Genomic DNA, 15,248 nt, shown 5'->3' with positions numbered 1-15,248 from the left:
AGCCCCGCTGAGCGCCCCGCCCACCGCCCCGCCCACCCAGGCACCTTCTACGCCCGGGAGCGGGTGGCCGCGCTGTACGCCTTCGTCCGGGAGGCCTTGGCGAGCGACTGGCTGCCGTTTGAGCTGCTGGCCTCGGGCGGGCAGAAGCTGTCGGAGGAGGAGAGCCCGGCCTTCAACGAGTGTGGGCTGGTGAGCACGAACTCCAGCCTGGGGGGGGGGGGGCGGCGGGGGGGGCCCAGGGGCTGGGCTGATGGCAGGGACTGCTGTCCCCTGAGGCTTCTGGGCCACCGCAGGTGCCCTCTGCCCTCCTGACCTTCTCATGGGACGCGGCCGTGCTGGAGGACGTCAAGGCTGCGGGCGCCGAACCGGACTCCTCTATTCTGAAGCCTGAACTCCTGGCAGCCATCGAGAAGCTCTCGTGAAATAAAATGAGGCTTGGCTTTACCCCGTGTGGGCTCGTCTCATGCTCTCCTGCCTCCTCCACCGCTCGCCCCACCCCTGCCTCCCGCCCCCCAGGGCACCCTGCCCCTCCGGAACTGCCCACCCTGGGCTCGGGGAGCAGCACTGGCCGGCTGTGACGCTCGCCTGGGACCGCCACCTGTGGAGGGCTCATGGGAGGCAGCTGCCCGGCTGTCTTCCGTCTCGCTGGGTGGCGGCCGACTGCAGCCCGTCCCCTGATCACAGAATGCCTGGCAGGGGTGTAGGCCTGCGGCACGTGCCCCTTCCCTGTGTGCTGTGGCCCAGTGGCCGCCCCTGGCCCTGACCTTGAGCCACGGTGTAGCTGGGGAGCAGGGCATAAGAAGGAGACACGGAGCCTGTCAGGACTTGGGTCTGTAATTACTGAATGACGACCCTGAATAACCAGGAGGTGCCTCTGGTCTCCTGGAGGTGAACTGGAGCTGTGGCACACGGGTAGGGACGGTGGCTGCAGGGCTGCCCCCAGAGGAGCTGGAATGTGGCTCCCAGTGGGGTGGGACCGGTGGGTGGACACCCGCTGGGGGCGGGCCTCCCAGGGACCCAGCGTCAGGGGACAGGGTCTCTTGAAGGCCCCCTTTTACTGTGGTCCCACTGTGCTGGGCAGAAGGTCCCCACCGATGGCCCCATATTGTCACTTTATGCAGAAAGAGGGGCAGTGCATGTGACTGACGTGCCCAGATGGGGAGAGTGTCTTGGTTATCTGAGTGGGCCCAGCGGCACCACAGGGCCCCTCACGTGGGAGGAGGCAAGAGACGGAAGGTGTCGGGCTGCAGGTGTCGATGGAGGGGCCACGAGTCGCCACGGGGCGGCAGGGGGACGGCGCCCCCTCCAGGAGCCCCAGGAGGCACTGCCCCAGCCACACCCCGCGGTGAGATGCCCACAGCGGCCCCTGCGCCGCACCCCCTTCTCCCAGGCCGGCCCCGCTCCAGCCCCCGCAGAGGCCACGGGCAGCTGGGTGATGGACAGACTCAAAGCTTCGAGGCCCCAAATGTAATTTCAAAAGCAAAGGCTCCCCAGAGACCCCAGCCAGCAGACAGCCCCCCAATAGGCCTTTGCTCCCCACTGGGCCACCAGCTGCTCTGCTCGCACACAGGGTCACCTGGGCCTGTCCTGTGTCCCCTCCCTGCCCCACTGCTGCTTGGAGCGCACTTCAGGCTGTCAGGGGGCCACTTAAAACAGGTTTCAGGGCACTTGAGTGGCCAAGGCAGTCCCCCCACAGGTGTAGCGCACACACCTGCGCTCAGACTTGGCTGCGCCCCGCCTCCACCGGGCAGGCCGGCCGGGGGCCCTCACCCTGCACCTGCACTGTTGGTCAGCCGCACCCAATTGGGCAGGAGGAATGGGGCCCTTGCCTTTGCGTGCCCCGTGGGTGGGGTGGGGTCACCCCGTCTCTGCTGAATCCAGTCCCGGAGAAGGCGGACACGGCAGCTGCGTCGTCTCCTGTCGGGGCAGCAGGAGCAGAGGCCACGGGACAGGGGCCTGGAGTCCAGGCTGACTGGAGCCGCCGAACTCTGCTCACATCTCAGCTCCCCCCCACCCCCCAGACTCTGAGGTGCTCTGATGGCTTTGGGGAGCCCCAACCCTGCTTCTTCAGGGCCTCGGGACTGGGGCTCAGGGGCCCACAGCCACCTGCACGCTGTTCCCGAGGTGTGGCCCGACCCCACTGCCGACCCGGAAGCAGGTGCAGCCCCGGCGGCCGATGGGCAGGGGGACCGGCTGGTGTGCGCACCTTCTGAGAAGCCTTTGCCTTGCACTGGGTCAGCACAGGGGTGAGGACTTCACAACGCTGGGGCGGTGCTCGTGCAAGCGGAGGCCCTTCTACACCGGACAGGCACACGTGGCGTAGGAGAGCGCACCCCCCCCCGAAACGCGGTGTTTGGAAAGATGACAGACGCGCCAGGTCAGGGCTGGACATCAAGTTTATACACACCCACGCGGGGTCCAGGAGCCGCGGCGGCCCCGGCTCATGTACAAGCATTTCATCCCAGTGCCTGCGCGGGGCCTGCAGGGCGCGCCCGAGCTCTCCCTGGACGGGGCCTCACGTCGCGATAATGCTTTATTAAAGGGCAGATTAATATGCAGCTTTTGGGGGGAACATCTTTACAAATATCAAAAGGAACACATCAAGCATCCTATATAAAACTTTCCAGACCTCGGGAGGCCCGTGAAGCAGGACAAAGTGCTCTTCCCACAGACTCGCAGGACTTTCAAGTATCCGAGAGGCGTCTGTGAGTCCCTAACCACCCCACGCGCGCCGGGCCAGCGGGGCACTCAGCAGGGGCCGAGCGAGCTGGCGGGCAGGGGGCGCTCGCTGCCGTCCACGGGCCCCCCGGCTCCGGAAGTGGTTCCGCACGGGGCTTGGGCCTCTGCAAGGCAAGAGAGGGAGGGGGCTGGAGCCGGCTGCACCCCAAGACTGGGTGGAGGGTCTCTGCAACCCACCCAAGACAGCTGGACTCACTGCCCTCACACCCTGCCCCTCCTCAGCTCACTCAGCAGGAGTCAAACTCTGCCTTCCTCGCCGGCCACACGGGCCCCGTGGTGAGGACTGAGCCTTTGTACTTCTGGTGCCCCCCACCCTTCCCCCCAAGAAGTCCACTTGGCTCCCACCTCTCCTCTGAGCCCCGTCTACGGCTGACACCACCCCAGGACTCTGCCTCATGGCACTCAGCCCATAGGTCAGCACCACAGGGTGCCAGCCCATTACTGCACCTACTCCCGCTACGGCCACCACAGTCCAGTCCTGATGTGCCCACGGCAGCGTCCACCCGCACCGGGGCCCACTGCCCACACCCACCCCAGCCCGCCCGGGGCCTCTCGGGGTCTTGTCACCCCGCCTCACTGTTCACAAGCAAGAGGCGTGTGGGAGCGAGGGCACGTCCCTCCCCTCCTGCGGGGCCGACGAAAGGGGGCCGGGGCCCTTCTCACCCCCAATGTCGGAGAGGTCCAGGGTCACACAGTCGCCGTCCTCCTCCTCCTCCTCCTCCGTGTCCGCCTGGAAGCCGTCCAGGTCCCCGGCTCCGACCTGGACAGACAGGGGCACACAGGCCTTCAGCAGCAGCGGAGGAAACTACCACTGGCATCATGTGTGAACTGTTTCTGACTTAGAAATCTGGACTTCCGGTTCACTCCTGCTTAGACCTCTTCTGCCAGGGACGATGCCGTCTGAGCAACTGTGGGCAGGGGTCTGGCCGCACCTCCACCGAGAGCATTTCTACCGACATCCCGGAGCCGCTGTCACTGGCTTTCACCAGAGAACAGAAACGTGGGAAGGAGGACTGATTTTAAACACCAACCGTCCACACAGGCGCCTTTGGAAATGACAAAGCAGCAGCAGACGCAGAGCTGGGCTTATTTCAACAGGACGCCTGCTTCGCAGACCTCTTGGAATTCCCGTGCTACAGAAATCTGCCTCTGCCTGGAATTGGGGTGACAGCACAAGGGCACGCGGGGTGTGCGGACTGGGCCCAGGGCCCAGCTGGACGGCCCCGCGGACACAGCGGCCCCCAGAGCGGGCCGCACTGCTGCTAGCAGGCCACAAGGGGGGCTTCCAGGTACCCCGTGTCAAGACTCCGCTGGGTGAGAAGAGCAGACGGCCCGGCGAGCCCCCCCCCCGTGCGCCCGGCAGCCGGGGAGAGCGGGCTCGGCGGCGCCCCGTCCCGGTCATTCTGAGCACAGACTTCCGACTGGAGGGGACGCAGGCCTCTCCCCGTCTGAAAATGGAACCGAGGCCCGAAGCTCGAGTCAGCCGAGGGCCCACGAGGCCCCAGAACTGGCGGCCCCGCCGCGGCCCGGGCACCCGGCGAGCAGCGGGTCTGAGGGCTGCTCTGGCTCCAGGAGCGCGCGGCTCCTGCGGTCTGAGCCCACCTGCCCGCAGCCGCAGGGTGCCAGCTGCAGGAGCGCCTGCCACCTCACCGAAACACAAGGGGAGCCCTGAGCGCTCCCACGCCTCCAGTCCTGCCTTCCAGAAGTGTTCCTGTGTCTCCCACTTTATGTGGGTGCCGCGCGGTAGGGGCCCTGCGCAGGGCTTGCCCCAAAGCTCCCACCCCCACCCCCACCCCAAACAGAACCGGAATCTCGTTGAGGGTGCTGGCCAGGGCGTCCCCTTCCAGCTAACCGAGTCCCTGCCACCTCGGTCCTGCTGGCTGGAGTGTGACAGCCGCTGTGGGGCCACGAAGACAAAGGCCACATGATAAGGAAGGAGGGGATGGGACCCGGGGAGCCTGTCACACGGGAGCTCCGTCAAACCCTCCTGTATTGATCCTGTGACACTGGGGCCCCGTCACTGCTGGCCCAGCTCCGGGGGACCGTGGAGCAGCGTGTCCCGCTCTGCAGAGCAGGGGCACAGCTCACTGCCCACAGACGCTCTGGCGTCTCACCCCACGAGGCTCACACCGTGGTCCGGGGCCCGTCACGTGGCATTTCCTGAGGGGCTTTTAAAACTCAGACCTGCTGAGTCAGAATCCCTGGGCCCAGCAAGCCCAGAACTCCAAAGATCTGGTCTGCCCTGTGCGGGGCTTCAGCCAGAACGGTTTTGGACTCGCAGGTACAGCGGGTGAGCCCCCCACCCCGCTGCGCCTCCACAAGACTCCCCTGTGAACGGGCAACGGCAGCGCAGGCTGTTCCTCACGTGTGCGCCGCCAGACGAAAGCCCCCGCACACACGTTCTCACGCATCCATGGCCACCAGGGGGTCACCCTCGTGTAACGGGGAGCATTTTTCTTTCCCGGTGTCTCCGCGAGATGGCGGAGCATCATGTACCGTGCCTCGTGTGGTTCCCGGCATGGAAGGAAACACGCAAGCCCGGTTAGGGCACAGAGGAGGACGTCCGAGGCTCTGTATCCACCCCAGTGAGAGGGACACAGCGGGGCCCAGAGGGAGGACAGGGGGCCGAGGCCTGCAGATGCTGCTCAGGGAAGGGGACAAACTAGGCTGTTTCCCAGGCCAGCCGTTTTCCCACTGCTGGCTTCAGCCGGAGCCGGTGACGCTGGGGCTCCTCCCAGGCCTGTCTGGGTGACGAGTGTGGCCCATGCAAAGGTTCTGCTGCTCAAGCACAGCCTGAACACCTAACGGACCTAATGACGCCCCTCATTTCGGCTGAGGCCCAGGGAAGGAAGTTATTTGTGGGTCCGAGGCCCCAACTCCTAACGCCGCAGGCTCCCCGCGGTATAAGCCGTGTCCACAGGCCAGGCGGACCCCGCACGCAGCCCTGCCCGGAGGACGGGTAACAATGGACAGTTTAAGGAAGGTTTATGACGTAGCAAAGGCCTGGGGCGCCCGGGGGGCTCAGACAGCTAAGCATCCAGCTTTGGCTCAGGTCACGATGGCACAGTTCATGAGATCAAGCCCCACGTTGGGCTCTGCATGGACACTGCAGAGCCTACTTGGGACCCTCTCTCTTTCTCTTAAAATAAATAAATAAACAAACCCCAACATATCAAAGGCGCACCTGTGGCTGCCAGCAGGGAGGCGGACTGTCACCATGCCGGGAGTAACCCCTCCTGCCCCCCTGTTCTGACGGCCACTTTATTTTCTAAGCCGAATCGTGACTAACGTCAGAAGCAGCAGGCAGGAAAGGACGTGAGTGGGCGTCACCATCCAGCCTTTGGCACCGACCCCAAGCCACACCTCCCCTGCAGAGGACACTGGACGGAGCAGGAGACCCGCCTTTTACGACCTCTCCATCTCCCGGTCCTCATAAAACCTGGTCTCTCAAAACCTGTACCCCCAGGAGTCGCGTGCCTCAAATGAGGACCCAAAGCTCAGCTCCAGTGAGACTGAGATGTGAGAAAGAAGAGGAACTCATTCCGCTCGGGTTCCAGGAAGGAAAGAACAGACACACCCTACGGCAGTGAAGGCTGCCACTGGGGCACCGGCCCCTCTGGGCAAGCGGAGGCCCCCCAGGGCCCGCGCTGCTCTGGGAACCTGCTCCTGAGCTGCCTGTCATTAGGCCGCTCTTCCTGTGACAAATTCCCACCTGTGCCTCCCACCCGGTGGGGCCGGCGCATCACTGCGCAGGGTCCCTGATGCTCAGAAACCACGTTAAGTAAACGTAAAAGCAAAAAGAGATTTAAAAGACTAAAAAGTGGGGGCGCCTGGGTGGCTCAGCTGGTCGAGCATCCAACCCTGATTTCGGCCCAGGTCAGTCACGGTTCACGGGTGGAATCCAGCCTGACGCGCATGCTGGTGGTGGGGCGCCTGCTGGGGACTGCCTCTCTCCCCCTCTCCCAGCGCCCCGTCCCCACTCATGCTCGCTCTTTCTCAAAATAAATTAAAAAAAATTTAAAAACAAAACAAACCACAACACTAAACTAAAAAACCATTGCACGGAACGCTGTTGGGTGCTATGAGGAAACGGGCTGTGCAGCCACGAAGGGACAAGGAAGAACCGGAGGCACAGAGAGCTTCTTGAGAGAAGCCCGTCTGGAAAGGCCACAGGCTGCGTGCACCCACGCCTGTGACCCTGGAGAAGACAAAACGACGGGACAGTAAGTAGATGCGTGGTCACCAGGAGTGGGGGGGATGAGCAGACGGAGCACAGGGCGCGCTGAGGTCTGTGACTGCTCTGGACGAGATCGCAGTGCTGCACACACGCCCTCACATGTCTGTCACGCCCGCAGAACACACGGCACCGGGAAGGGCCCCTAACGTCACCGGGGGACTCTGGGTGACAAGGACATGTGGCTGTCGATTGTGGCAAATGCACGGCTCTGGTGCTGGGTGGACAGCGTGACATAAGGGAAATCGCCACGCTTTCTGACCACTTTTGCCGCCCATAAAACTGCTCTAAAAAACGCACTTTGCGGGGCGCCTGGGTGGCTCAGTCGGTTGGGCCTCTGGCGTCGGCTCAGGTCAGATCTCACGGTCGTGGGTTCGAGCCCCGCATCGGGCTCTGTGCTGACAGCTAGCTCAGAGCCTGGAGCCTGCTTCCAGTTCTGTGTCTCCTTCTCTCTGTGCCCCTCCCCCTCTCATGCTCCGTCTCTCTCAGTATCAAAAAAAAAAAAAAAAAAAAAAAAAAAAAAAAAAAAAAAAACCAAACAAAAAAAAAAACGCACTTTGCTGCAAGCAAGGAGCCCCCCCGCCCGCCCCTCACCTGCCCGTCGTGCCTGCGCTTCTTCATGAACTGGGTGATGCACATGCTGCCCGCCGACTTCCTCTTGAGCGACACCGGCGTCGCCTGGCCGGGCCCCGCGGCCGGGGTGCTGCTGCCGTCCTCCCTGGGGGCTGCGGGCACCGTGGTGACGTAACTCCACTGGCACGGCACGGGTAGGTGCTCCTGGTCGAAGGTCTTCAGCACCTGCGGGTGGACGTACCAGCACATCCGGAAGTCAGGCCTCTTCTCGTACACCGAGTTCTCGGAAATGATCCGCTTGAGCCGGGCCTTGGAGGGGACGGCTGCGTCCTCGCTGCTGGTGGGGGTCTGTGGGCGGGAAGAGCCGGGGCTCGGCGGGCTGGCGGAGCCGCTGTCGGGACTGCCCGCGTCCTTGCCGAGCAGCCCCCGGCGGCAGCGCTCCTGGAACTCCCGGATGATCACCTTGCTTCCATTCACGTTCCCGTGTAGCAGCGGGAGCAGCTGGGCCAAGACTGGCAGGGGAAGGACACGGGGAAAGAGAACACACATCGCACGCGGCCCCCGGATCCGTCACCAAGGTCAAGACACACGGTCAGCTTCCAGACGGCCCTTTTATTTTTATATTAAAAAAAAAAAAACTTTTTTTTTTTTAAAGCAGGCTCCACGCCCAGTGTGGACCCCAATGCAGGGCTTGAACTCATGACCCTGAGATCAAGAACTGAGGAGACCAAATCCGATGCTTAACTGACTGTGGCCCAGGTGCCCTTGGCGTGGCCTTTTAAGGGCAGGTGTAAGACCTGGGAACCAGCTGCAGAGAACTGGGGCAGGCCAGCCCTCTCGAGGCGGGGTTCCCCTGGCTGAACCATCAGGCCTCACGCTCCGTGCCTGTCTGTCCTCTGCTGTGGCCACCGCGCTCTGCTCGGAGTCACGGGGCCTCCCCTGGCTGTGCAGAGCGGAGCGAGGACACATGGCGGCGGGGCATGCGCGGCCCGGCCGGGCGCTCTGGGGAAGCGCGGCGTGCTACCTGAAGGGCTGCCCTGTGCGGCTGCGCACTGGCTCCTGTTTTCTGTTGAAAGACCTTCTACGTTTTAATCCAAACACCTCAGAAAGTCTTGGGGCACCTGGGTGGCTCAGTCGGTTGAGCGTCTGGCTTCAGCTCAGGTCATGTCGTCACAGTTCGTGGGTTCGAGCCCCGCGTCAGGCTCTGTACTGACAGCTTAGACCCTGGAGCCTGCTTACGATTCTGTGTCTCCCTCTCTCTGACCCTCCCCTGGTCACACTCTCTTTCAAAAATAAATAAATAAAACATTAAAAAAAAAAGCAAGAAAGAGAGTCTCGTGGGCCCGTGACAGCCGGGAGCCCGAGCCCCTCCCGTCCCCGCCAGGCGCTGGCACTCACTCTGCTGGTCTCTCTTCTCCCGTCTGGAGGCCTTGGGCGTGTGCTCCTCCTCGGCCGGGGCGGGCTCCAGGAGGCAGGCCGCGAACGGCCGCAGCACCTTCAGGTCGGCGCCGCGGTCCTTGTCGGCCGCCCAGACGCAGCCGATCTTCACGGGCTGGAGCACGCGGAAGCGCTTCCCCTTGGCCAGGAACTCGTCCCACTCTTTGGCCTTCAGTTTCTGGCGGACCTTGTGGTTCTCTGGGTCAGCACACTCCTTGCGGGTTGGAGAACAAAGCTGACTTGGGATCCCCGGAGGCTTGCGCCCTCTCCTCCCGCCTCCGGAACGGTGAGAGGGGCGAGCGTGCTGGGGCAGACCGGGCCGCCGCACCCCTGTCCTCGCGCCACGGGGATGGGCACACGTGCCGTCTGCCGTCTGGAAGCACCCTCTCCGGTCACGACTGGCCAGAGTCTCAGGCAGTTTTCTAACGTCACCAGCAAGCCTCTCAAGGCCGCTCTGGGTTTTCTGGGGAGTCTGTCCTGCCAGGGCGGTCAGACCACCAATCCTAAGCCCCATGCCCAGCTCAACGGCCAGCCCCGGCCCCTTCCACACCAGGCCTAGCCCCACTCTCCAATACTGGTGAGCCCGTGGGCACCTCAGACACGCCTACCCTGCTGGTCGGAAAAGCATGAGACGCATCTACCCCTCCAGTCTGACTTGGAGAGGCAAAAGCGTCCCCCCCACCCTGCCCAGGTATGGCCAGAACTTGTCTGTTTCTCCACGGCCCAAACACGGCACCCAGACAGGCCATAATGCTCCACTATCTACCAGGGTCTAGGGAGTCGGCAGTGGGGGTTGGGGGTTAACTCCAAGGGGCACGAGGCCCCTTCTGGAAAGATGGAAAAGTCCTAGATTTCATTTTGGGGGATGGATTTACAAATGCCAACTGTTAAAGCTCACTGCACTCACTGCTGCAGATCTGTATGTTTTCTTGTAAATTCATACCTCAGCTAAGAAAACGTAAAAAGAACCAAAGTCGTTTGGTGAGTGCTGACCCGCACGGCACCGGCCTCACAGTCCCCAGGCTAGCACCAGCGAGCTGGGGCCTGGCCAAGTGCTCTCAGGGACAGTCCCCTCCCTGCTCACTCCCTCACCTCGGTGACTCCCTCGTCCTCAGATAGGTACCCATGGGGCACGAAAAAGCCATCATCCTCATCTTCATCTTCTCCCACTTCGTCATCATCATCCTCAAAAAGAACAAAAAAGGATGTCCATAACACGTAGCCACAGAATACCTACTTAGACTGTGACTCTGCGAACGTCTAATGGACACAAGGACCGGGAGAAACTTGGTGGCCCGACCTCAGTAGGTGACACGGGTCAGTCAGGTACCATACAGGGAGCGAAGCCACCCAGACGTGAGCCGGGAGGAGCAGGGGGACCACAGAAGACCAGGGAGTGAGGGGGCCCCCGCTAACAGCGGGGGGACGCTGCTTGGCTCCAGTGCCAGGTGGGCTGGTGTCGCCAGATAAGGTTTTCTAAGACACGCTGGAAATCTGGACGTTTGACGCTGCCTGAAATCTTCCGACAGCACCACGGGTCAAACAAGGCCCGGCTGTGAGCGGACGGGCCCGGGGCCTGCCTCTGGGTGACCCGGACCCGGTGTGGGCGGGCGCTCACCCCCTCACTGTGGGACAGGGACTCTCCCGGCTCCTCCTCTTCCCACTCCTCGTCACTGTCCACCTCGTAGTCCAAGAGCTTCTGAGAAACCAAAGACACAGAGCCTCAGGCCTGGCTCTTTCAGCGCTGGCCGGGCAGAAAAGCTACAATCCGCACGGAACCCAGGAGACTAGCATAAAAGAGGCAAAACGAGATGGAAACGCAGACAGGCGTGCTGGGCCCCTCGGCCCGGCCGCCACGCGCTCACCCTGTCCTGCGCCCAGGGGTCCCGAGGGCGGACGACGGCCGTCTTCTTGTTCCACGTGCCCCAGTACGCCGGCCGGTGGTTCTCGCAGAACTGCAGGAGCTTCATCCTGCCGAACCTCCGCCTCTCGGGCACGCCGTCGGCCTCGCCGCTCTCCACGATCACCACATCGCTGACGGGGCCACCAAACTCGGTAACGTGCCTCCCCCAGGCTGCGCCCGCTGCCACCCAGGCTCCCCGAGGAAGCAGGCCGCACGCAGAACGGAGACGGGTAACCGCCTGCTCCCGAGAGAGCTAAGGAACATTTACTCCAGGGACACGAAGCCAAGGAGGGAGAAACGAGACTGCTGGCCGCTGGCCCGCAGCACCCACACAAGGAGGGTTGTGGGGAGAAAGCAGATAAACAAGAGCAGGGACACCGCTGCCCAGGGAGGCCAGTGCGGACGCACGGCCCCTGCCCGGAGAGCCGGGGACAGGATGGGAATGTGCCCTCGAGAGCAGCAGCTGCCTGCAAGGCCACCGCACACGGGACGCCAGAAGCTCGTGGGACTCCAGAAGAGAGACAAGCGGCCCAAAGCCAAGCGAGCTGCGGGCTGGAACCCAGGGCTCTGACCCGAGCCCCTTCTGGGACTCTCCAGCTGCGCTCGGACTTCACCAAAAGGCAGCTGACTCCCTACAACTAACCTGTTACAGATGTCCGTGTTTCGGTTTGAAACCACGGTGGGTCCGGAGCTGAGGGGCTGCCGGCCTTTCAGATCTTTCAGGAAGGAGAATTCGCCGTTCTGCTGCTGAAGGAGCTGGTCCAACTGGTCACAGAGGTCTTGGTCGAAGGCAGTCCGAAACCGAGGGGCGAGAACCATGTGCTCTTTAATTTCAAAAGGGGCAAACTTCCCGCAAGAGCCGGCCAGGGTCTGAAACGGAGAAGAGGGCGTGATGGCACTGCCGTGTGCTGGCGAGGCCGGGCCGCGGGACGCACAGCACGCCGCTTTTCAAATCCATCCAGCTCGGGTCCGCGGACACACACAAAAGGCTAGATGCTACGTCATCTACGCGGGTTTCTAGAAAAGGCAAAACTACAGGGTCAGAGGTCACATCAGCAGGTTCCAGGGGCTGGGGGGCGGCTGTGGACTCTAAGGGAGCCACATGGGGTGAAATACTCTAGATTTGGATTATGGGGGCGCTGTGGAGTCCCACACATTGTCAATCTCACCGAACGGGCAAACTTTACTATAAACACCTCAATAAACACGGGTCTTTCAAAAGTAGCGGTAAGGGGAGTCTGGGTGGCTCAGTCAGTTAAGTGTCCAACTTTGGCTCAGGTCATGATCTCACCATTCCAGAGTTCAAGCCCCATGTCAGGCTCTGTGCTGACAGCTCAGAGCCCAGAGCCTATTTCAGATTCTGTCTCTCCTTCTCTCTAGAGCTGCCCCTCCCCTGCTCACACTCTGTTTCTCTCTCAAAAATAAACAAACAATAAAAAAATTTTTCTTTTTTTAGGGGCGCCTGGGTGGCTCAGTTGGTTAAGCCTCCGGCTTCGGCTCAAGTCAGATCTCATGTTCGTGGGTTCAAGCCCCGCGTCGGGCTCTGTGCCGACAGCTAGCTCAGAGCCTGGAGCTGCTTCTGTTTCTGTGTCTCCTCCTCTCTCTGCCCCTTCCCCTCTCATGCTCTGTCTCTCTCTGTATTAAAAATTAATAAAACATTAAAAAATTTTTTTTCTTTTTTTAGTAGCGGCGGGGGTGTTGCCCTAGGTGTCTCAGTCGGCTGAGTGTCCAACTCCTGATATCAGTTCAGGTCATGATCTCATGGTCCTTGGGATTGGGCCTCATGTCGAGTTCTGCACTGACAGCTAGAGAGCCTGCCTGGGATTCTCTCTCCCTCTCTCTCTGCACCTCCTCCTGCTCATGCAGGCATACACTCACTTTCTCAAAATAAAAAATAGGTGAAAATAATAAGTTAAAAAAATTTTAAATAATAAAGAGTGAGAAGAAGGTGGGGGCAAGCAATGAGAGCAGAAATCCCAGGTGAGGAAACTGAGGCCCGGGAGAGTGGCTTTACCCAGAGCTGCACCATAACCTGGCTTACGGCCTGGAGCCCATCCCCACACTGAGGGCTGTTGGGGACCCGACACGTCAGTGTCTGTGTCCGAAGAATCACCCACTGCAATTTCTGGTGGCCTTGCTGTCCCTTCTCAGAGCCCCCATAGCAGCAGCAGCGTGTGCCGAGGGGCCGGAGAACACGGGCAGTGGGGAGGAGGGTCTAGGACATTCGTAAGAGAAGGCCAGCCTTCGGCCCACCGAGGAGAGCGCTGCGGCCGGGGGCTTCCTCACGGCTGCGTAGCAGGCCGTCCAGGGGCTGCCGAGAGCCCGCTGCCCACGCCAGGCTTGGGGTGCTCTGGGATGGGATCCAGGCTCCACGGTCTTGTAAAACCCCCTCCTGATCGCAACTCGCAGCCAAAGGCGAGAAGCAGCAGACCGCCCGCCCCGCCAACGACCACGCGCTGGGACGTCGGGGGCCACACAGGACAGAGCCGGGGCCGCGCCCACACGACAGCCAGCGAGCGGCCACGCTAAGGGACTACCGTAAAAAAGCAAAAGAGGCAAAAAAAAAAAAAAAGGCCGTAAATAAGCAAAAACCAAAACCAAAACAAACTGGGAAAGAAAATGCTCCTGTCTAAGGCCACAGGGAACACAAGGCTCTGCCACCGCATGCGAACTGTGACAGAAAACGTAAAACGCTGACACCGAAACAAAGAACTTGTGCACGACAGAGGACGCAGGAGCTGACTGAGAGGCGGTGTCTGTCGTGTGTGTCACCAAGAATGAAAGTCCTGGCTGTGTAAGCAGCTCCTAGAAGCCAGAGGAAAAGCCAACCTCGCAGAAAAATGGGTAAAAAATAAAAATTGGCAAGTCACAGAAGAACAAAAATGGTAAACAGACGGTAAATGAGGTCTAATTGGAATAAAGCAAAAATGTAAAGTGAAAAAGGACATCAATTTCTTTTTACCCGTTGGTGGTGCCCACTGGTGGAGTTAAAACCCCTCGCATCAGTGCTGGTGGCAGGCAGGGACGAGCCCCTGTCCCCACCCTGCGAAGCATGGACACCAGCACTTCCTGCTGGGAGGCCACCTGGACAGAATTAACAGGACTCTGCCCGAGTGCATTTCTGTGGACAGAGCATCTGGCCCGCGTCCAGGGGGCTGTCCTACAGGAAGGCACATGTGCAGAGGAGTGTTAGGGACACTCCGTGGGCCCCCGAAGGGGCATCAATAGGGCAATGGACACGTAAGCCGAGACGCCACCGACACCATGAAAGGCGAAGCAGCAGCAGGAAGAGCATAGCAGACCCCAGAGCAGGAGCGCAGCAAGAATCCAGGGTACGGCTCCGAAAACAACATAGGGACGGCACAGACTCATGATTCATCACGCGTATAAACACACAAACTTACGAAGGGATGTAAATGCAGAGGAAGCTTTAGACGGGCACCCTTGAACCCTTGCGCTGGGGGAGATGGGTTACCCCTGCAGCGTGGAGGGAGGGGGGCGGAGGTCTGTGGTCTCTGGAAGACACTGGTCGAAGGTGCCAGGTGCCAGGCTGAGGGAGTGGGATTCTGTGCCGAACTCTATACTGTTGTTTTATGCTTAATGTCGCCTCCCGCCTGGAGCATTAGGCCCCTGAGGGTGAGGACGGGGTCTCCCATAGTTTTAGCCAACCTGCCACTTTCCACCTTTTCAAGTACACGGTGAAGGACAAAACAGTGAGCCTCCAGATTCTACCAGAAATAAAAGCTCCCTCCAGTAGGCAGACGGGAACCTCCTCTTGGTAAAAGGGAAGCTGGCTGGTCAGAAGATACCCTTTTATTTTTCAAAAGGAGGAGCATGACAAAGACAAAAAGCCAAGCCAGAGGAAGCCGGCTGCTCACCTTGGGGGCCTGTGGGGTCTTTGGTTTCTGAAAGAACCTGGTGATCTCAGCCTTCTCTGCTTTAATGCGCTGCAACGGAAGAGAAGATGAGCACGAAGAAACGGAGAGAAGCAGTGTGTGTCTGAAAACGTGCCGAAGGCCCCTGGAACGGGAGTCCGGCACTTTCAAGTTGAAAGCATTACTTTGAGGTCTGCTCTCAAAACCCACCAACCCCCCGCCCAGGGGGCATCAGCACATCTCCACGCCAGGCCACCGGAGGGTGTCTGCACACGCCGCAGGCTCCGCAAGGGCCACCTGGCTTCCAGAGAGGAGGCGGTGGGGCGAGCTGAACCCAGCAGCCCCGGGAGGGCGGCCTACCTTCTCTTCTTCCCGCAACCGTTTCTCCTCCTCCTTTTTCCTCTTCTCCTCCAGCTTCGCCCTGGGAGACACGACACACAGCTCCAGCCCGGCCGCGCGGGGGCGCCCCGAGCCAGCTGAGCTCGCC

At 61.1% G+C, this 15,248-nt stretch overlaps 2 protein-coding genes across 2 annotated transcripts in view; one reads left to right on the top strand and one right to left on the bottom strand.

Annotated features, from left to right (window-relative positions):
* The window catches only part of UBXN6 (UBX domain protein 6), a 7,535-nt gene extending 7,091 nt beyond the window's left edge, over window positions 1-444 (top strand). Inside the window, exons 9-10 of the mRNA XM_029916448.1 lie at window positions 41-189; window positions 294-444. Of these exons, the coding sequence (XP_029772308.1) occupies window positions 41-189; window positions 294-422 (278 nt within the window). The 3' untranslated portion in view covers window positions 423-444. The remainder of the gene's footprint in view (window positions 1-40; window positions 190-293) is intronic.
* Window positions 445-2,378: 1,934 nt separating this feature from the next.
* Window positions 2,379-15,248, bottom strand: part of CHAF1A (chromatin assembly factor 1 subunit A) — a 23,825-nt gene continuing 10,955 nt past the window's right edge. Inside the window, exons 6-15 of the mRNA XM_029918509.1 lie at window positions 15,122-15,182; window positions 14,765-14,833; window positions 11,530-11,756; window positions 10,849-11,017; window positions 10,602-10,682; window positions 10,076-10,168; window positions 8,945-9,197; window positions 7,568-8,058; window positions 3,403-3,499; window positions 2,379-2,843 (exon numbers count right to left, since the gene is read on the bottom strand). Coding sequence (XP_029774369.1) covers window positions 2,749-2,843; window positions 3,403-3,499; window positions 7,568-8,058; window positions 8,945-9,197; window positions 10,076-10,168; window positions 10,602-10,682; window positions 10,849-11,017; window positions 11,530-11,756; window positions 14,765-14,833; window positions 15,122-15,182 — 1,636 coding nt within the window. The 3' untranslated portion in view covers window positions 2,379-2,748. The remainder of the gene's footprint in view (window positions 2,844-3,402; window positions 3,500-7,567; window positions 8,059-8,944; window positions 9,198-10,075; window positions 10,169-10,601; window positions 10,683-10,848; window positions 11,018-11,529; window positions 11,757-14,764; window positions 14,834-15,121; window positions 15,183-15,248) is intronic.

The sequence above is a fragment of the Suricata suricatta genome, chromosome 12 (assembly GCF_006229205.1).
Source record: "Suricata suricatta isolate VVHF042 chromosome 12, meerkat_22Aug2017_6uvM2_HiC, whole genome shotgun sequence".
In the NCBI taxonomy this organism is placed as follows: Eukaryota; Metazoa; Chordata; class Mammalia; order Carnivora; family Herpestidae; genus Suricata; species Suricata suricatta.
Note: the sequence above shows the minus strand (reverse complement) of the source record. Positions and strands in the feature narration are given on the sequence as shown.